We start from the raw sequence: 22177 nt of genomic DNA on the forward strand, positions 1-22177 counted from the left end.
AATATTGCTGTAGTGCAACATCCAACTTGTTTCCAATCTCAACCAGAAGAGAGCGGCATTGGACAGGAATTACGCTGCAGCATTCTGTGTACTTTAACATATGGGCATGTTGTCATAGTTCAAACTTGCAGCAGAAAGCTTGAGTTGAGTTGAAGACCAAATTGATCATGGTAAGCCCGAGGTCGTGAACTGGAGCAATGGATGAAGGGGACCTTGTTTGATGAATTATGTTTTGTATGTTTCTGGGTGTGCACCTGTTACCTTTTGGTAGAGATGTGGGAAGATGCAACAGTGCTCAGGTCAATGTTCTGCTGGAATGTTACTTTGACATGTACCACCTATCTAAACAGGTTGGCAACAGAATGGTTTGAAGGACATGGAGAGTTTGTGGTGTTGATTTGGCTCAAATCTCAATTCGACTGAGCATCTGTGGGATATGCCGGAGGGAAGCACAGGCACCGCAGGGGGGCAGGCAGGCGTGGAGCAGCAGAGGGCGGCTGATGGACACAGCATGGCAGGGACAGAGTAGCATGCTGATCTGGCGGGGGCAGATTGTGGCATGCGCGGAGGTCCTGGTAGCAAAGGGCTAGGTAGTTAGCAGGTAACGCAAGAGAACAACTAAAGATGTTACCTGTAGAACACTGATAGGCCGAGGGATGATTGAGACCAGGGGCCTGTACTACAAAACAAGTTCAACATACCCAGGATAAAATATCGTTATCCAGCGTCACTTGACCTGACGTCAGCCATGCTGGATAACCTGTACTAGGAAGGTGGGTATCAACTGTTTCAGTGAACCATGAGTTTTATTATCCAGCTGAAATCATGTTTATTTTGACAGAGGCGAAGTCATATCAGATGAAATGATGGAACTTGAGTGGTCTGCTCCTGTTTGCCAGATCTGGGACACAAGTAAGCCATAGCAATACCGCACGTCAACCAAACGTGCCAAAGGTGGCCCGATTTGTTTTGTACTATTTGGGCCATATTTACCATTCATCACCTTGGCCACATTAAGTTCACATCCAGATTACACCCTGCCTAGATACGGCCCACTTTTGTTTTGGGATATTTGAGCCACATTTCCTATTTTACAAGTGGACCACTTTAGGCTCACATCCATTTTGCCACAAGAAGGCAAGAAGTGCAGCATCATTGCCTGAAGTGGCTCATATCCATATGCTATCTGGATGAGAACCATGAATACAGTTCTCAGTGTAATATGAGAAGAAACAGTGACACCTGCCTGTAGGGTTTGTAAGTGCGACATCCACAAGGGACATCGAAAAAGTGAATGTAAATGATAATCACATAACTAGAAAAGAAAAGACACAACAGATATGAAAATCAATCTTTTAAGTACAAGGCTATGAGATGAACTGTAAACAGAGGCACCTATTAAGGTTATTACTGAGTTTTTGTGTTTTGTCAGATAAATGTGATTCAAGAAAGAAAGTTAAAATAATATCAGACTGTTTGTGCTGCATAAGCAGAAATGAGAGTAAAGAGGTTGTTAATGTGTGATGAGCTCAATCTGACTAAAATGTTTAGTTATATATAAATGTTTTTTATATAAATATTGAACTGTGTGTGGATTGTCTTTTCAAACTAAGAGACATCAGATGTCTTATTTGGTTTATTCCTCCTGGTGTCCTGATCTACAATGATGGAATAAACAATATCAACACTGTCAGGTATAATGTCAGGAGTCAACCAATATTTGTTGAATTTAAATGAAGCTATAATAGTTGTGATGTATTTATTTATTTATTTTGATAAGCTCTCCCTCAGTATATTTGAAGTTCTGCTTTAAATCAGAGAGAACACATGAAAAGTCTGGAAGAGAAAATAACACCTGACTCATCTATAAAGAAGCTGCTGACATTTGTTATTTCTCATTTTGTAGCAGCCTGAAGTCTTTTCTCCCTTACAGGACCCACATGATGACTCTGGTTTTCCAGTGATCTGATTAGTCAGTAGTTCTGCTCGGGTTAAGATCTGTTATATCCAACTTTATTAGGCCAGCAGTTCAGCTACATATAATCCAGCTTCGAAGGGCTGGGTATTCGGAGATAAACCGGAAGTTAACTCAATAACCGCAAATACTGCTTCATAGTACAGGAGTATAGGTACAGGTGTGGAAGCTTAGCTGGAGTCAGGTGATTGAAGCCACACCCACCCGTACGCACACAGACGGCGACAGAGGACAGAGAGAGACAGATTTATTGAACTCCGGATATTCTCCCGACATTCTGTATTTTGGCTGTATTTTAGAACGCACGTGTACGAATGACAGACTCCGGATTTTCCTCAGTTTCTTGGAGTCACTCCACCCTACTATATGAACTCCGGAGAAAGTCCGAATGAGCTCATGTGAGCACGAGTAAACTCTTGAGTCATGACACTGATGCCACCATCTTGGGGCCTGATACCACAGGGCTCCTTCAGACGTCAGAGCCTTACACAATGTCAGACAGGAGGTTTTTATGTTGGGGCTGATCGGTGAATAAATCTGATAAAATGTTGTCTCTCAAATATTTGGCACCAAGACTCCACGTTGTCCTTCAAAACAACACCAATGAATGGCTTGGATTGAACACTGAGCAGCCTAATCCTGCAAGATAAGGCACAGTCTCCAATTGGGATCCGTGCGTAAAGGCGCGTCAGCGGCGGACCTCTCCACCCGCCCGCCCTCTCCTGTATGTGCGCTCCCATTTGCTTCTTATATATCATGGTCGTGCGCTCTCGGGACTCTCAGCATCCCAGTGAAGTGCACATCATCGAGCTCAGCGGACTCACACAGCATATCTGCATCTGCGCCGCCTGCAGTCCCACTCTGTCATCACGCACCGAGAGCGAGCCGCGCAAGAGCAAAACGCAAGCAGGGAAACTGAGACCAGTCGACTCCAGTGTTTTTGGACGACGCGACCGCGGGTCAGACGGACGGTTCCGGGTTTTCTACTCAGGACAGAAGCGCTATTTTTACCGACGACTGCGTGAGGAAGGAAACCCCGAGCATGAAGAAGACTCCAAATTCAGGTACTGATGTCCCTAAAAATCATTCTATAATATACAATAGATTACATCTTTGTAACAGGAACAAAAATAAATGTCATGGAAATAAAATGTGACCTACTTTTGTCACAGGGTTAATTATATTATGAAATACACGTTTCTGCATGTCAAAGTAATACCACACTGGGAGTATAAAGAATATAAAGCATATATTATTCATGCAATAAATGTATAATTTAGATGACTCTCCGTGTTACAACTTTTACTGCTCAGGAGACTGTTTATCTTTCACTTGGAAAAACATATCTGCTGAATTTTCTCTATAAACTTTATTTCTGTTTATCTGGAGGTGTCTTCTTCTCTCCCTTTCCAACTTGTCAAAATATTGAACTAAATCTTTACCCCTCCGCTATTCTGCACCAGCTTGTTTTAGCCGCTGAGTGGGCAGCACCCAAGGGAGCACCTAGGGGTCCCCTGGCTATTAAAGCCTGATGTGCATCATCATCCCCATCATCATCTGTCCTTCTCAGCCTGACCTTCTGTATGGATGAACTGGCCCCTCCAGGCTACAGTGCTGCACATGTGTTGGTGTGTGTGTGTGCGTGTGTCGGCTCAATCAAACATTTAAGAAGTTTGCTCACTCATGATGTCAATGTGCATGTTTTTGTGTACACGTTTGCTTCCACCCTGCACAACACAATATAGTGTGCAATTTGGGGTGTTATACAACACAACACATCTCTGGCTTTGCTCTGGGACCCATCTGTGTGTTCTCTCCCCCTCCTCAACATTTAGGAATACAGGATGGGCTCTGGGGAGAAAAATAAAGCACACTAGATTAAACAGACACAGAAATGTGGCACAAGCTGCTGAGGCTTTTGTTGAAAACAGGACACATATTTAACACTCAGTTTGAAGAAAAACTCGTGTTCACTCATGCCATAAAACACAAAGCTAATATCTATACCTGTATTAAAGTTATTTGAGACAAGTCCAATTCAAAATGTCAGAAAGAAGTTGTGGGGTCTTTAAATGGTGACAAAGTGATATTAGAACATTTTCTCCTCAAAATATGTAAATAATGATTTTTATATTGAAGGTTTTTGGCAATGCAAGGGTTTTATAAGGCTGGTTTTTGCTTTCAACTCATGTTGTTTAACAGTTGTCATATCCTCATTTCAGCATCTCGGAGTGCATCGGCTCCGGTCTGACGGAGAATTAGCCTCTGGGAGCAATGAACAATATTCTGGGGTCTTCTGTCTTACGTTTGCCATATCCTGTTTACTATCAGACATTTCCCCACACAAACAGTCATACTTTTTGTCACTGTTTTAGGTCTATCAACAGCATATGAATGCAGATAAATAAAAAAAAGCCGGTAGCTGATGCATTTCAGTCAAGTGTTCCACATCTTTTCCTCTCCACATGGACTGTTCACTTGAAGCCAAAGCCTGCTCAAACATGACTGGTCAAACGGAAACCCAAAAGATTTCTGTCCCTCAAATCTATGTTTTGCATATTCACATTCTGAGTCTGTTTATAGAGATTAACTTAAGTCTAGTCTCAAGCCTTTGTTTTAAATTATCGGTCTTTCTGTGGCATCACGTTACATCCACATTTGATTTTCTGCAATCTTAGCATTTATCGTCAGAAAATCCGGATTATTAACCACGTGCATTGTAGGCTCGACTCAAGCTTTAAGGAATCAGTGCTCGACCTTTTATGGAATAGAAATGGGGGGGAAAGGTCACACTCAGAGGTGAGGCACTGGCCTGTTTAAGGAGTCTTATCACTAACTGTCAGTTGCTTTCTCTGGATCTCCTCAATGCTGCACCTGCACTGACGCATCACTACTCTGCAAATGCACTTAAAACTGTCTGTGTTGTCTTTAGGCAGTGGTGGATTGATGGCTCAGTAGGTGGTCGGACTGCTGTGGAGGCTGCTGGTGGATCGGTGCACTTCAGTTGTGCAATATCAAGTTTTCAGCCTTGTGTGTCACTGTTTTTTCCCCAGATAACTAAGTCCAGATGTTAATTTACTGTCCAGGAAGGTTAGAGGACAGAATCGTCCATCACTGCTGACTAATTTATGCTGAGTACTTTAACTTTAAGATCTTTAGGCACTTTGATCATTAGGCAGTGTGTTAGTCACCCCTCTCTCTCCCTATGAGAAGCCAAACTGTGACACCAGGCGGCCGCACTCCATCCGCGTGCAGTTCAAAGCTAAGCGAGGCTCCAGCAGTTTTTTTTTAACTCAGCATCTTGACCTCAAGGTGTCAAATTATCTTTCAGGCTGGAGCATTTCATGGCTGAACTGATAGAGAACCCAATTAGCAGGAACATTTTCCCCTAATGAAGATGGTTGTCCCGTCATCTTTTCTTCTACGATTCTCTACTTCAAACGTTTGAGTTTGTGTGGGCTAACTCAGGGTGCGATAATGCCAGAGTTCGCAAGACAAGGCTGCGGAGATGTGTATCAAGAGCAGCTATCACCTGCTGAAATAGAACGCACAAACCAAGGAGAGAGAAATGCCAAAAAGGCACAAAATAGACTCTAACCAGTAAAACCTGCTTTTTTATTTGGGAAAAGCCCCGTGCTTGATTTTACTCTCAAAGTGGGAACATTGCGTTTTCCTTTCGTAGATCACTAACAAGAAATATCTTTTTAACAAAAGACCAGTGAGACTTTGAGCATTGGGCCTAATGAGCTGGATGTACCCATTTTGTTCTGTAGTTGGTGGCCGAGACCAAAAACAGAGCTAAAAGAGAGAGAGAGAGTGAACTGTAACTGAGTTGTTTATGTTTATGAGCACTGTATTAATTATTCTTAAGATTTATTAATTTAACAATACAATCTAAATAAAAGGCTGTAAATACCCACATTAGAAATACTGTGACTAAAACCTTTTTTTGGAAATACCCCTTAGGTTTTACATCCTCTTTGGGAAGAGCCCCTTTGATCTCATGTAGGACTCTGGTCGATTATGTTCTTTAGCAGTGTATGTATTAATTATTCTTAAAATATATTTATTTAATGGTGCAATTTAAGGAAAAAAGGGGAAAATATCCACCATGAGTTACCAGAGACCGGATATTTGTCTTTTTCAAACAGTATATTGGGATTTTATATAAACTGAAAAGAATCTAAAAAATGTCTGTAAATACCTACATCAGAAATGCTCTGACCAAAATCGACCCTGCAAAACCAGGTCTTTCCTTTTATTTGGAAATATCCCTTAGTTTCTACATCCTCATTTGGAATTTTTATTTTAGATCTCTGCTTTCTCAAGTCATTCGTGCTTAATTTTACTGTCAAAGTGGGAACATTGTGTTGTCCCCTCTTAGATCACTAACAAAAAATATGGTTTTAGTAAAGTCCCAAGAGACCCGGAGCGCGTTGGACCTAATGAGCTGGATGTACCCATGTTGTTCTGTAGTTTCAAGTAACGGGAGACCCAGCGGAGTAAATGCACTCTGCCCCCCACTCTTTTTTTCCTTCTTTCTATCATCCTACGCATGAGAGGTCCCAGTCAGCTGTGCTATATATTCTCATGGTTGGGTCACTTTTAAGAACAGGCTCGTCCTCAGCTTCAATACACTCCTTTGTGTTGAACATTTGCTGGAGGCTACTTACGTGAATTTGTTGGACCTTTCATCGTCGGCAGGACATTTGATAAAAACTCAGGGAGACGTTTTTGATGTTGACCTGTAGTTGTAACACCGGTGCCAGCGAACATGGCTTTGGCTTCATGTATTTTCCTATGACAGTGTTGTTTTTTTCTTCAACAAACCTCTTCACTCTATACTGTCACATAGACTTGGAACACTGACTATGCTGGATGTGACTGATTAATTCAATGACGTAACATCTCACAACTCTTCAGCAGACTAACGGGCTGATGGCCAGGGTTTAATAAACCGGATTAGATGTCGTGGGTGGCGTGCACAGACACACAACACTGACTTAGTGCATTAAACTGGTAAGTCACTCCTAACAAGAATAGGCCACTTGAATAAAACTGATCCATTCTGCCTCCAAACACAAATATGAGCATTTCTAATAGCACTTAGATGCTTCAGTGTCATCATTATTTGAATATCAGTGACATTTTTGTCATGATGATATGATCATATAGTGGCACTGTTACCCAAATTAATGATTATATGCTAATTAGCAACAAGGTTAAAGTCATGGGATTGTGAAAGGAGTCATTTGAGCAGATTTTTCTCTGAGGAGGTGGTTGAGACCAAAAATGGGTAAAAGATATTGGACTGTGACCCATGAAGGGCTGTGGTTGATTATGTTTATTAGCAATGAGTGAGTTAATTATTCCTAACATTAATCAATTTATGTTCAAAATGTTCATCTTAAGTTACCAGAGCCCAAAATATGTTTAACCAACAACCCATAGGGATTAGATATATATTGAAATAAAAGAGAGAAAGGCTGAACTCATCATTTAACTCAACATCTCCCCATGTCTGTGTAGGTTTTCTCCAGGTACTTCAGCTTCCTCCCACAGTCCAAACACATGCAGATTTGCAGATTGGGTTATGTTATTTTGAGACTCTAAATTGTCTGTAGGTGTGAACGTGAGCGTGGTTGATTGTCTCTGTATGTTGGCCCTGTGATACGCTGCTGACCTGTTCAGGGTGTACCCCGCCACTCGCCAAATGTCAACTGGGATTTGCTCCAGCTAAGAACAAGCGGTATAGATAAAAGTAGAAATACTAATCTATGTCCACAGCTCACCTTCCATCACTCAGAAACTTGCATCGGCACAAGACCAAAGCCAAACAGGTCACAAATCAGTACAGTCAAGACCCAGGGAATTCTCAGGGCTGTACTCAAACTGGACTTGTCTTAAAAACGACACTTTTAGCTGCAGCCTCCGTCATCCATCCTCCCACTAAACCAAACCAGTAGGTCCCACAGAGAACCTGCAGATGAGCGAAGTCAATACAGTTCTTTATTTCCCTTCAACAATGGCTCCTCAGTGACAGCGCAGCTAGTTTCCCTTCAGTCTGAGTCATACATTGGCCCGGACTGTCACCACATTCACTACTGTTCCCTGTGAGAGTCGAGCTGTCTTAGGAGACCTTGCTATTCATTGGTGAGCCTCGAGTTCATCTACTACGTAAGTGTCAAACTGCCAAGCTCTCCTCTTTATATAATCCGTATCACAGTAAAACCTCTGCTCCGAGGATTAGACCACCTTTACCGGTCTTCTTTTTCTTAAGTGACAAGTACAAAAGCTCACCGTCTTAGCCCACCAGTTCTGCCTTAGATACTGTTATTCAACAAAAGTTTCTCACATCCAAAGGTCTGAACTTTTTCCCCTTAGATAAACTTTCCCTCAGCTATTAGCCCTAATCCTCATCCTCCCACTCCAGGAAGTGACACATGGTTTTTGCTCTGTCTCTCATGTGGTTTTATCTCTCACTTTATCTCTCTTCACAGCTGTAAATTCCTATATCGGATTGAACTCAGCTTTGGGCTCTGAACTGCTGACCCGTGGTCCAACAGTGAATGTGTGCATGGCTTGTGTGTGCACGTGCACGCACAAAGTAGTGCTGGATGATGCAAGTGTATGACATCATCCGCCACTGTGTCAGAGTTTGGCTATATATAGAGATGGCTGATGATGACGTCTCAGCTTTAACAAAGCCGCCCTGTGAATAACATAAGGATGAAAACGGGCCATGTCACTGCTGGTTACCGTGATGAGCAACCAGCCAGTCGTGAATGATTTCTCCGCATGCTCATTAGAAAAACACCTGATGTTGAAAGCAGACGCCATCAGTCAAATGTCAGCTGATCTCGATGAGACGGTCACTTGGAATTTTGTATTACGGATTATTTAATGCACAACAAGGAATAACGTGTTTTGTCCCTTGTGATAGAGGTGTGTCTGTTTGTAGGCATGTATAGAAATCAAAAGAAATGTAAGCAACATATATCGGATACATTTATTTTGACTCTCAAAATGTGTTTGTCATAACAGACAAATTCCCCAACAAATAACAATTTGGGCTCTTTGCATGTCACCCTTTATTTACAGTTTTTGCATTTGCAAACATTTTCTTGAGGCGCCCAGACAACAGCTTTTCCAATGATTAACAAGTTCTGTGAACACACCATGTTCACATTCAACTCATGATACACAGAGAAGCACTGGTACCCATATTCCCGCTAAACTGCAGAACAACACCCATTACCAACTAGAAGAGTCCAACCAATTAACTTGCTAAATCAATCACTGATAACAAATATGTATCAGAGAATATGATAGTTGATATATATATATATAACAACAGATTCCAAATACAAACATGTCAAAGATATGTTGAAACAATATACAGATTACATCTTCTCTATTAAGCACTGATCCAATTTACTGACATGTATCTGGGTCACTGTTTTTTATGAACTACAATTAATGCATCCTTATCAGTAAAATCAGGCACTGGTTCTAGGCATCCATAAGAATGATACTGGTACCACACTCAAAAATCCAGTTTGCCTCCACCAAGAATACATTTTTTTCTTCTCAGCAATCAAATCGGGAAATCAGAAACCTGAGATGCTAATGAATTATACATGTCCAATGCGTAATGTTCTGCATATTATGTAAATGAGTATTTCACACTCGTCATTTTGCGTTTTTCTGGTTCGCGCTTCTTTGCCAAACTCCACTAGAACAGAGCTCAAGTGTCAGGACCTCGCTCTGTGTGTGTCTGCGTGCACATGTCTCCGTACACATGTGTATGTGTGTGGAGTAAATGTAGACTGTCTGGGTTGGGGTTGTGGATTTAGACATCAGGAGCTTGGCATGCTGATTACAGAGTTCTGAAGCCACAGAGAACCACAGGAACTCTCTCTCCTCTCTCTCCCCTCCTTCTCTTTCCAGCAGCATCCCTCCATCAGTTCAGGCTAATTTGCTGGGATGGAGGTGAAAGCAGCAGGCCCGAGGCCCGATGTGGCCGGGCTCTCTGCGTTATGATAATCAGCCAAATCCCAGGGCTTTGCTCCTCTCATCCATGCTCTATGTAAGCGTAACCTTACTCAATTAGCTAACGCACAGTTAAACACTGAGGGTTATAACAGAACAAAGCAGAATGAGGTATATTACACATTGTAGCAGACACTAAGTGCTGCTGACGGAATGTTGTTGTTCCAGCTTAACAAATTTCATATGGATTTGTGAAGCCAGCATTTCAGGCTGTTTTTATTCTTTCTCCAGTGCCACTCAAAACCCTAAAATGAGGTTTTACAAAAATCCTGCTGGGTGGATGAAAGATGCAGGACGTGCAGTGGCTTCTATTCTATCTGCAATATCCTCACAGTGTCCATATATTTATCAATTGCTACAACAGACCCCCGTCTTTCCTGAAAGGGATCTGGAACTTTGAGGATATCCTATTTTATGTAGTCTGCTGCCAGCTCCCTCTCACGTCTAATGATTACCTTATGGCGAGGAGGAAATAGCCAGCAGTTTTACCACAGCCATTCTGGGACGGACAGACGCGCAGACTGCACTACCAGCACTTTCACAGCCTCCGGCAGCCCAAATGACCCGAAAGTGGGATTTAAATTGTCAGAGAACGGGAAGAGAGGAGCCTATGTGAGTTATAACTTAAAGTGAAGGGGTTTTCTGTGATCCGAGTTTGACTGGAGTGGAAAGTGTGTGAGTGCGTTGAGTGTACATCTGTATTGTGTGTCTCATGAGAAACAGGGTCAAGTATTGGTTATCATGATGATTTTCCCTGGTTGTCGTTGCTGATTGGTGGAGTGTATCTCAGCATTGATGGAAAGTCGGGCCAGTTGCTGACTACACACCAGTAGAGTCTTGGGCCATGAGTTTAACCCGGCTTTGTTTTGACTACACCAGTTTTATGATCTGTGAAACATCTTCAGTGGTTGAGAATTTGTGTTGTGATAGACCGTACTAATGACAGAGGTCAGTGTTTTGTGAGGGACACTGGAGAACGTTGTGGTTCTCTCTCATTTCAGATTTTGTTTTACTTTTAGCCACGCTGACGGCACGGCTCAGTCCACTTTCCTCCAGGCTGAAATATCGCAACAACTGTTGGATGAATTGCTCATGCGTTGTTCCCAGAGGATGAATCCTACTAGCTTTGGTGATTTCCTCCATGTAGGTCAGATTTTGGATTTCAACTATTTCTCTCAGTTTGAGAATACAGCAGGAAAATTCCGGAAAAAAGTGTGGTGTTAATTGCTCTAACACATAATGGATGCAAAAGTATTGTTGTGACTATGTCGGACCTGGAAAATCTCCTGCTGAATTTTCCAGATTTCATGTTTGAAAATGTCTTTTGTTTAAGTGCAGACTCACAGAGACAGTAGCATTTCTGTAGAGACGACACAGAATGGGCTTCTGTCATGTTTTTCAGTCGTTTGTCTCACGTGTGTCTGATGGAATATATAGGACCCTATTTTAATCAATCGTGATGATGTCTAGGCGGCATGGGGGGGCAGTGCAGTGTTGGAATTCCTGTACTCCAGCTTCTTCTTACAGTCCAAGGACAGGGCGATTAGGTTAGGTTAGTTAGAAACTTTGAATTGGTGTAAATATGAGTTTGAATGGTCGTTTGTCTTTGTATGTTGACCCTGTGATATACGCTGATGACCTGTCCTCTTGCCCAATGTCAGCTGGGATTGGCTCAAGCCCCCCTGTGACCCTCAAAGCGGTATAGATAATCGATGAAAACATGATGTCTACATGTGTCTCGTAATAGCTCAAGTTTACTTATCCTAACCCTGAAATGCAACCTGTTTTTAAAGCCTCAAATCCATTTTCCTACAAATTACTACAGAAATTGTATTCCTGGCTCTAAGAGCTTTAAAAAGGAAAACTACAGCTGCGCCTGAACTCATCTTCTGTAGGCACAGAGGTTAGCTGCTGCTGCTGCTGCTGCTGCTGCTGCTGCTGCTGCTGCTGCTGCTGCTGCTGCTGCTCATGTGGCACATTCTCATCATTGCTCATTCTAATCTTGGGTTAGGGCTGAAATTACTGCCTGCTATGACACTGCAGTGTGATGCGAATCCCAATAATGTCAACATGAATATGATTGTAAATGGCCACGTTGCTTTTCATGATGTGACTTTCCAGCAGAAACCCATAATGTTCCAATTAGTGCTCAGCGAATCTCAAAGGGGTTTTCCTGACAGACATTTACAAATTGCATGTAACATGTTTACAATTCCCAGACAATCAGTCATACATTTTATTGAGTCCCGGCTCACTATGTCCGCTTAACCCAGCATGAAAGCAGTGATGCACCCCAGCATGAAAATACCACACCAGTAAATGAGAAGCAGGCTCAGTGATGCTACTTGGATTTACATTACATTAACATTTTGCATCATGTTGAATAATCTGATGTGACGTAAAAAGGAAAAGTGCATCAAGTCAGTGAGTTTATAAGAGAGGACCACAGCAGACCAGCTCCTCCATCCACTCCTCTCCCCTGTACTCGCTCTCATTCAGTGGGAACCATTTTTAGGGCCATGTGGATGCCATCAAGCCAGGCAGGGAAGTCTGATTGGAAAATTGAGATACAATCAGACCCTCTGATTCCCAGATTGCTTTAATGATACATACTTATTGTCTAATAGTTTCGGGATAACTCCTGAGCTTATTCTGGATGGTACTTCATGTTTACGACCATGACGTTTCAGAAATTAATTCCAGATTTAAAATTTAGCCTCACAGCTGTGGAATCATCCGAGTGATCTGTTCGAATAACCACAATGATTTAGGTTACTTGGTCGCTCATATTGTGGTATTTCCATAATTCGGTAGAATAGCACAGACAAAAAGAAAAGAGAAGTGAAATCACTTTGGATGAAGCGATGTGAGCACTGCGTTTATAAAAAAAGTGTATTTCCTGATGGTTTGCATGTGAGTCGGGGGTCCGGTTCTAAATTTGGCTTGTGTAGATGACTGATGTGAAGAATTGTGTCGTCCCTGTACATGCCCCAGGTTGGATGTGTAGGCTGGAGCAGCAGCAGGCGACATAAATGAGGAGGACAGTGTCTCTCTCTCTCTCTCTCTCTCTCTCTCTCTAGCAGAAGGGATTCATATACCTCTGCTTTTATGTTAGTGTCTGTGTTTACATCATAGTCTGCAGTATAACTCATAAATCCTCCCTTCTTCACAGCTGAGACTGACTTGTGATTGGTCGATCCCGTTAATCAACAAGACCTTGTTACCGCAGCTCCATTTTTAAATTTTATTTACTTGCTATTGATTGCACAGATTTCCTCCTTTTAAGTAGCAAAAGGAGACAAACTTTGCCATTGTAGTATAACAAACTAAATATAATGTAATTGATCAGTGTACTTCCCAGTAGTCATTTTGACTTGTTATAGCTGTTACTTTTAAGATAAACAATGGCTCTGTTTCATTCAATTGTCCCAACAAGCCATAACAGTTTGTCAGTGACTTGGCATGCACAGTACCAGGACCCTGAATCTGAAGCTAAATGGTATTCAGCCATCATGAATCTTATTATTTACACCCGTGCTTTTCTCAGTGTTACATTTCAAACTGGCTTCATTGAAAAAGGCCTATTAACACATGATACTTACTTATATCTAACACATCTGTCTATTTTTACAGTGGGGCCATCAACGGGTGTAATTAGTATACTGATTTAAAATGTGTGTGTGTGTGTGTGTGTGTGTGTGTGTGTGTGGTGAGATCTATTTCACATGAATTTTTCATCCCGAGGCCACAAGCAGCTCCCCTCTCCTCCTCCTCCTCTTCCTCCTCTCCTCTACTCCTGCACCTTATCTCTTTTCTCCTTCCCCTCCATTTACCTCTTTCACAATACTTCCCCTGCTCGCGCCTCCTCTTCTTCTTTTATCTTTTATCTTTTCCCCGCTGTTCCTTCTCCTCCACTGTGCATCGTTGCCCCGCAGGCATCCCTTTAGTGTTGGCTGGCATGCTGGTGAGTTTTTTGCTCAACGGTTATGTAACTAAATTTAGCATGTTTGAGTCACGCACACGGCCATAGGTCATGCTCTGAGATGACGGCTTACATTAATGTGCACCCCAAGGCTCACCATCCACTCTTAGTCAATGTGTGATGCACAGCTTTTTTTTTTGGTTGTGTGTGTGTTTGAGTTTGTCTCATGAGTGAACACGCGCACGTGTCCGTCTGCGCCTCATGACCATCTGCCTCGCTGGGTGCAAATGTAGGCTACACGTTCCTTCTATGTGTGCGTGTACGTCAGAGAAAGAGAGCGAGTGTGTTTGTGTGTGTGTGTCATCTATGTTGTGTTTTGGATGTACTGTCATGCAAGAAGAATCTGCTCAGATAGCCAGTTGAGTTTGTGTGTATCTGTGTGCAACTGGTTTTGTGCATGTTTGAGTGTTCATATGGATTCATGTAAGTGTGTGTGTGTGTGTGTGTGTGTGTGTGTGTGTGTGTGTGTGTGTGTGTGTGTGTGTGTGTGTGTGTGTGTGTGTGTGTGTGTGTGTTGTGTTGTGGGAGGGTCTGGCTGTATCTGACCAGCAGGTTGATGATGAAGGGGGGAAGTGGTGAAAGGTATGAGTGAGGGAGGCGCTCTCTCAGTCTGATGTCTCTGCCTGAATTCCGTCCTTTACAAGTTTAAACAATCTAATTTAACTGCTGCAAAGTGTCTTATTGCACCAGGAAGCAATACAGATGTTGGACACAAAAAATTAAATTTTCCTGAAAAGTAGTTAAAAATATATGTTATATGTAACAGTATATTATATATTAATAAAAAAGTACATTTGGGAAATGTAAACCCAAAATAGGTCACAAATTAAACATGAGTTTATGAGCTGCATTGAGTCAGTGTAGTTCTATTAATGTTTAAAACATAATAAAACAAAAAAGCAGAAAGGTCAGTGTCACTTTAAATATTTGGAGCACTGGACCGAATAATTAAGCAGCGACACGTGGATGATTTCTACCTCTCCAAAGTAGGTTATGAGATAATTAGGGATATTTATTAAAATAAATTATCCTTTGGCTTTATTTTTATATTGCAGGTGAAATAAGTAATGTCCATTACTTATTTCACCTGCAATATCCATAATCTTGATTGAGTAATTTATAGGTATTTTATAGGCCCTACAGAGTTATTAACACCATTCAATTATTTTTGTTCTAATTTGGGATGACTCTGTAGAGACAGGAAAAGTGAATATGCATGTTTGTTGTTTCTGTTTGTGTGTGTGTGTGTGAACAAGCTGCCATTTGAACCCATGCCACTGCTCTTTGTTAGGTGGCCAGATGAGCGCACTGTGTCGCAGGTTTGAATGTGTGTGTGTGTGTGTGTGTGTGTGTGTGTGTGTGTGTGTGTGTGTGTGTGTGTGTGTGTGTGTGTGTGTGTGTGTGTGTGTGTGTGTGTGTGTGTGTGTGTGTGTGGTGGGGAAGCATTGCCATTTAGCTTGAACCAAACAACATGGTAAAAAAGAAACTAACTTGCTAACAACCTAAACTAAATTATGCAGTAGTAGCTGTGCTCCATATGTACACAAAGACAATGGAAGCTACTCATGTATAAACGTATCTCTGTGTGTACTGTGATTGTGTGTTATGCCAATGCGGGTGAGTCAACATATGCATGCGCACATGTTGTGCATTTCATGTGTTTTTTTGACCCCGACCCTGTGATTAATCGTATTCCTTTAGTAAGTCTGGAAAATAACCACGAGACAGAAAGAGCCAGCAGGCAAAAGAGACATGTCTCTATTTTTAAAACCACACTTTTGTCACAGCACCAACGTTCCTGCTTTCCATATGGATCCCACACCAACACGGCTCCTTTAGGGTTTCTCTGCTTTTATCCTGGAATTTCTGGATTTACTTATCACCTGGAGCAGAATTGTGATTTTGGTCAGTGTCTGCACATGGTTGTACTTCAGCTGTGCACAAATATAACAAGGTGCAGAACCACGTAGAATACAGTATAGACCACACTCCATCAAATACACAGAGAGGACTGACAGTGAGGTGGAAGACACTCCTGGTTGCATTTATTATCTATTTTCATCCTTACGAATGAAATAAAACAATCTGAGGTCGACTGTCCAAACTTAAACGTCAGAGATTATTAATAAACATTATGTGGATGTACTTATACTGTATAAACATCAGTATGTCATTTATGTACTTTACTTTCATTTTGACAGAATACACAAACACACACACACTCACACAGGTTTGCTCCGCTATCCTTATTAGGACTTTGCATTGACTCCCATTCATACTCTGATTAGTATTTTATCTTTTATCTATAAATAGTTTCAACCATAACAATGGTTAAGAGTATGCCATACAATAAAAGTGAGTCTGAAGAAGAGACTTTAAACAGGAGCTTTCCTGTCTGAGAACTCCAGGCAGGGAGTCGTGATTTTGGAATTTTGGAACAAAGGGGGCTTAGCAAATCAGAGATTATAGGCAGGAGCTGGACCGTTCAAGGTTTTAAAAAACAAGCAGTAAAATCTTAAAATCATTTCTAAAACTCACAGGTAACCAGTGAAGGGCTACACGGATTGGTGGAATGTAATTTATGTCAATCCTTAACATAACAACAAACCACAGACCTCGGAAATGAAGATTTGCCTCTTTAGGACCAGGATTTGGGCCTTTTGTTTTTGCTGGAAAAGGTCCGAAAGAGGTAACACACACACACAGACACAGACACAAACACACACACACACACACACACACACACGCACACACGCACACACACACGCACGCACACACACACGCACACACACACACACACACACAAACACACACACACACACACACACACACACCACACACACACACACGGGCGCACTGATAGAGAGAGTAATTTGTCATCACTGCTTGTTTGGAGAAACAACAGGTCCTATCTTTATCCAAGCACCGGCCTCACCCAAGAAGGAAAGATGTTCCTGTTGACTCCAGCTGCCTGAGTGAGTTTCTTTCCTCCTTGTAAGGTTGTCTTGCATTGTTGAGTGGGAAGAAAAACATGCATGTGGGTGTGTGACAGTTTGTTTTGGGCCACATTTGTGCTTCCTGCTAAAGCTACAGTGTTGTTGCTATGGGTAAATCTGAAAGACGTGGGTTTTGAGGAGGTATTTTCACAGTAAGAAAAGAAGAAGAGGAAGTGAGCTGTTGAGCTGGGCCTTTTCCTTCTGTGTGCGTGTGTGTGTTGTACTTGTGAGTTCCTCACTGAGACGATGGCTTGCTAAGTGGCCCTTGAACCTGTCAAGCTGCAAGTTAAGGGTCAGAGGCATGACTAGCGTGTGCGTGTGTGCGTGCGTGCGTGTGTGTGTGTGTGTGTGTGTGTGTGTGTGTGTGTGTGTGTGTGTGTGTGTGTGTGTGTGTGTGTGTGTGTGTGTGTGTGTGTGTGTGTGTGTTACAATTTACAGAATGATGATGCGTTAAGACTGTTGTGAAATATCAAATCATTTATCATAGAGCTGATATGAGACACTGAGATTATAGCACTTATTGTTACGTCTTACTGAGAAGTTCTTCGTGCATGAAGTGACCAATGTCTGAACTTTCTGTAGACGATGATTGTGGGGGACATTCTGTAGCTCACTTACATCCAGTCATCAGTGGTTTGAATAGTAGCGGTGATGATGACATGGTAGAAGTGTGTGTTGTTGGTGTGGTGCAGGACGTCCTGGTGGAGTTTGACTTGTGTAACAAGCGGACTGAGTTTATTTTCAGATCAGGACCTTTGGTCAAATTGGCTAAGGCTCTGTTTGACAAAGTACAGCTCTCATGTCTGGGGAGCACGTGTGTGTATGTGTGTGAACTTGTGCTTATATATTTACGAGGCTGGTCCTCACTTTTTCAAAGGGCTGTTTGAGGGTTATATAATAATAATAATAATGTTCAGTCACATTATGGGGACTTGTCTTCCTTATTGGGACACAAAGCAAGTTTTAGGTTAGGTTAGGGTTTGGCAAGTTGTAACTACGGTAAAGGTTTGCGTAAGTTTCCAGGAAACCAATGTAAGTCAATGTTATGTCCTCTGAAGTCATGGAGACATGACTGTGTGTGTGTGTGTGTGAGAGAGAGAGAGAGAGAGAGAGAGAGAGAGAGAGAGAGAGAGAGAGAGAGAGAGAGAGAGAGAGAGAGAGAGCTTCAGTAATGAGGGAATAACAGAAAATACTAGAGAAAAGGAAAATGAAGAAAATTGCAGGTTGTGTATATTCTGGGATAAAATCCTGCGTCACATGAATGTGGGAGAGAGTGAAAAAAAAGAGGGACTCCATATGACCAGCATATGGCTGCGCACGTCTGCTTCACTCACTTGTTATCCTGACAGACTGAAGACATTAAAACTTGGAGGAAGTAAGAGCAAAGGGAGACAGAGGGAGGAGAGAAGGGAGGGTTAACAGAGGGGGACAGGGTGACTAAGTCAGGAGAAAGGGGAAGTCTTCATGAAGAGAAAAAGGGAGGGAAGGAAGGAGCAGAGAAAAAGCAGAGGTTACATGTGGTTATTTGAGGTAGCCGTTGAGTTATGGAGCGAGACAGAATAGCCGGTAAGTTGTGGCTCTTTTTTTCCCAAGTTATTTGGTCATTGAACAGTTTTAAAATTCATTTTTCGGAGGAGTTTTCTTCTTTTTCTTTTCTTTGTTGGAGGAGGCAGTGGCAGCAGTCGTCTAGAAGCCACACTGCTTGTGTTTGCTTTGCAGGGTCAGTCGTTATAGAGCCCTCCTGTCTGTATAGCTGTGTGTCTGCATGTCGGCTTTACCTCTGATTTATTTCTCATGCGTCTCTCCTCTCATTCTGATTGAATGAACACACACTTTGTCTGAATAGTTATCATATGCACAGCACCAGTGAGTAAACCTCATGTGACGGGCTGTCAAAGACGACTTCCCAGAACGAGGATGCATAATCTCCCCCAGTGTGAAGTGGACGCTGCGCTGCAATTGGCCTCAGCCTCCTCGGGTTTGACGCTGACTTACAGCTGACCCACACACTGTATACACACAACTACGACCCGTCAGTGGAGTTAAATCTCCGTCATCACATGAGTGCAATTTCAGTTGAGAAGTCCAGCTGTCAGATTAATTCTGACTGACACCGATGGTTTATTTTAAGCTACAGGGGAGCAAGAGCGGAGATCGTGTGTCGGCTAATATGATTTGGTTTTTAACAGACACTTGTGAGGAATGTTTGGTTTGCATCCATCTGTGTACTCGCTCTGCATCTGTGTCCTCGCTCAGAAGCTCCTGCCGTGGCTATTTCTCATCAGCGATTCTTCTTTAATCAGTTAACTTAATTAGTTTCTACGTGTCCTTTGTTTATTGTGAACAGAGACTCTACAGAACTGCTGCCCAGGCCCATATGTGTTCAGTCTGCACTGAGACGATTAGGACTAATCTAGCGTCTTACAGTGATTAAGGCCGGACATCAAGCTGAGCGACACTCTGCAAATTAGCCTTTAATTCGAGCGTTAATAAGATGGCTGAGCTGAGTGAGCCATATGATGCATACAGATGCACCGCACATCTATGTTTGCTGCCACCTGGGGGCAGTGTTGCAGTGTAATTTTGTCCTCTACCACACTGCCACCATTTCCCCTCAGTTCTGTGAAATGTTCCATGTGGATGATTCATATTCTGCAGAAGGAGGGATTTTTTTTTTCTAAATGAGGGATGGAGGGATTTAGTGAAGACTGACTCTTGTGTGGGTGAGGGAGGTGAGGAGGCTCAGCTTTATGTCATCTGTCACCCCTCTCGATTGAGGAAGTCCTATATGGGTCGAGCTGCTTCCTGGTTTCCAACCTGCGCTGCCTTGCTCTGTTTGTACATGTTGTCATGACGACAGCCGCCGCCGCCTTATACCCCCCCCACACCCCTTATCCCTGTGTTTTGATAAAGATAGGAGCAGAGGCTGTGGTGCATGGACGGTGTTTTCAAGTCCCTGATTGCGTGTGCATTCGAAACAGCTCCATCCTGACTCTTAGTGACTGCTCCACTCCTCTTCCACTCATGTTCAGGATTAAAATAATATGTTTGATAGAATGTGTCATCTGCCACGACTTGCCTGTATATGGCCATGGCTGATTTGTTATGATTTTTAATTGATGACGTCTTTAAAATACATCAGTGGGAAAAGACAGAAAACAAAGTATTCAGCCTGGAACTTAAAGAAAACTGGTGTCTTGTCTTTTGAGTTGACATTAATTGTAGTTTTTGTGTATCAAGCAATAAGCTGACAACAGTAACAGCAGCGATCAGTAGTGGGGGTTGGGGATCCAAACACAACAGTTACAAACCTCTTTGATACGTTTTGAAAGGACCTGTTGTTTGACTCTCTCTCTCTTCCATTTGTTAACATAAAGGGGTCAAAGCCAGGGCCTATACTGTTCTAATACAGATTAAGCATGTGGTTCATTATGCATCACTCTTCACCCTTTATACTCTGCAATAGAAATGGACCACCAGTGCCTATATTGGTATTTTTATCTCTGCCAAGGAGGTTATGTTTTCACCCCAATCAATTTTGCAGATCACATTTCAATAGTTTTCCCATTGGATCAATTCATGATAATTACTCTTGATAAAAAACTCATAGAACATATTGATCCAAAAGATTTCTATCCAAACATGAACAAAATATTTCTGAACACTCCATAATCCAATAATTATTTGACCTCTGCTCCTCTTCTGCCACATCTGGAGCTTCCTTGTGTTATCAACACATTATTCACCACACACAACGAAACGTATGTGTGTCTTCACAAGCAAGCAACGATGATGAGACAGAAGACAGAGGCCTTTTCCTTCTGCTGCAAAAACATTAAATGCTCCAACAGTTATGGTTTTTATTTTCAGAATCATGCACAACAATCTGTCTTGGTTAGTGAGGGGCCGGCCGCAGGTCAGTTTTGAGAGGGTCAACATTTCACACTTATTTTGGCTCCTCTTTGTCTTTCTGTCCTGTAAACATGCACGTGAACAAGCTGTAGTCACAAAGGGCAGCACATCAATGTGACATTAAAATGTTACTTTAATAGGTGAGTGCACTGTCTCCCATTCTTCCTCTTTACACCTGAGTCTACAGTTTTTAAAATGCTGTATACCCTAACCCTCACAAGCACGTGTGTGTAAAAAGGAACCCCCCCCACACACACACACACACACACACATACACCCCCTCAAACACCATAAACCTGGAGTTAAAGGAAATCAAGGAAATCGCTCAGCTCTCCATGTTCCATAAAAGAAGTGTACAGGATATCCTCTATGAGTGAACGCCCCTCTGCCCTTCCACTATCTCACCTCATATTGTTTGTCATTTTATTATTTAGTTATGATAAGTGCGGGGGGGGGGCCGTGAAAACGGGCAGCGCAGCGAGAAACTACAGGAAACTGAGTGGGAAGCCCCGCCTTCAGTCATCCCGGGGGAGGATTTCTGACAGGTGACATTTCTCAACGTGATGGAAACAGTTCAAGTCAGGGGTGATTGTTTACAAGCGGCTCAGCTTGGGGGCAAAACCAGCAGTGTCAAAATGTTAGAACACAACCAAGCCGAGTGTTATTATCATATTTATGGTATTTTTTAACTTATAACCTTTTGATAAACACATTTCTGGATTTTAATGCAAAAGAAGACTCTTAATCAATTTAATTTTACAAAATGGGTTAATTCCCAAACTGTCTTTATTTAACAGACATGTATGTATTGTTATCATCCCAATACAACATGCTGATAAACGTAATATCGCTATAGAAAGTATTATATATTATTATTAATGTTGTTGTTATTATTATTGTTATTGTGTTGAATTATTTATGTTCACAAAAAAACACCAGAGGACAGGAAGCCTAATGTGCAAGCTCTCCTCTTCACAGCTACTCATGTTTGTCAGGAAGTTTGTGAGCTGTCAACAGCTGAACAATCATGTGATACCTGTGTGGTTTGCTCGTACCAAGATAGCACAGACTCTGTAGATTCATGTTCCTAATGCAACAGTTTATGCAGCAGTTCCCTGCACAGTGAAAAACATCCAAGTCTTAAAACCACTGCAGACTTGTTGCTGCCAGCATAAATGGACCACACTGTTGTTAGGCCAATTGTAAAGGCTTACAATGAAAAAGTCAAGGATAATAGTTTTTCCAATGAGCTGTCATTTT

General features: G+C 42.1%; 1 protein-coding gene across 3 annotated transcripts in view; it reads left to right on the forward strand.

Moving 5' to 3' along the window:
- Positions 1 to 2758: 2758 nt before the first annotated feature.
- The window catches only part of sept9b (septin 9b), a 76226-nt gene continuing 56807 nt past the window's right edge, over positions 2759 to 22177 (forward strand). Inside the window, exon 1 of one of the 3 annotated variants that reach the window (XM_035167856.2) lies at positions 2759 to 3039. In XM_035167856.2, the coding sequence (XP_035023747.1) occupies positions 3018 to 3039 (22 nt within the window). In that variant the 5' untranslated portion in view covers positions 2759 to 3017. Of the gene's footprint in view, positions 3040 to 18417; positions 18572 to 22177 lie in introns of those variants that run through there. The other 2 variants (XM_035167886.2, XM_035167864.2) reach the window with 2 other exon arrangements.

This window comes from Hippoglossus stenolepis, chromosome 2, assembly GCF_022539355.2.
Source record: "Hippoglossus stenolepis isolate QCI-W04-F060 chromosome 2, HSTE1.2, whole genome shotgun sequence".
Taxonomy (NCBI): domain Eukaryota; kingdom Metazoa; phylum Chordata; class Actinopteri; order Pleuronectiformes; family Pleuronectidae; genus Hippoglossus; species Hippoglossus stenolepis.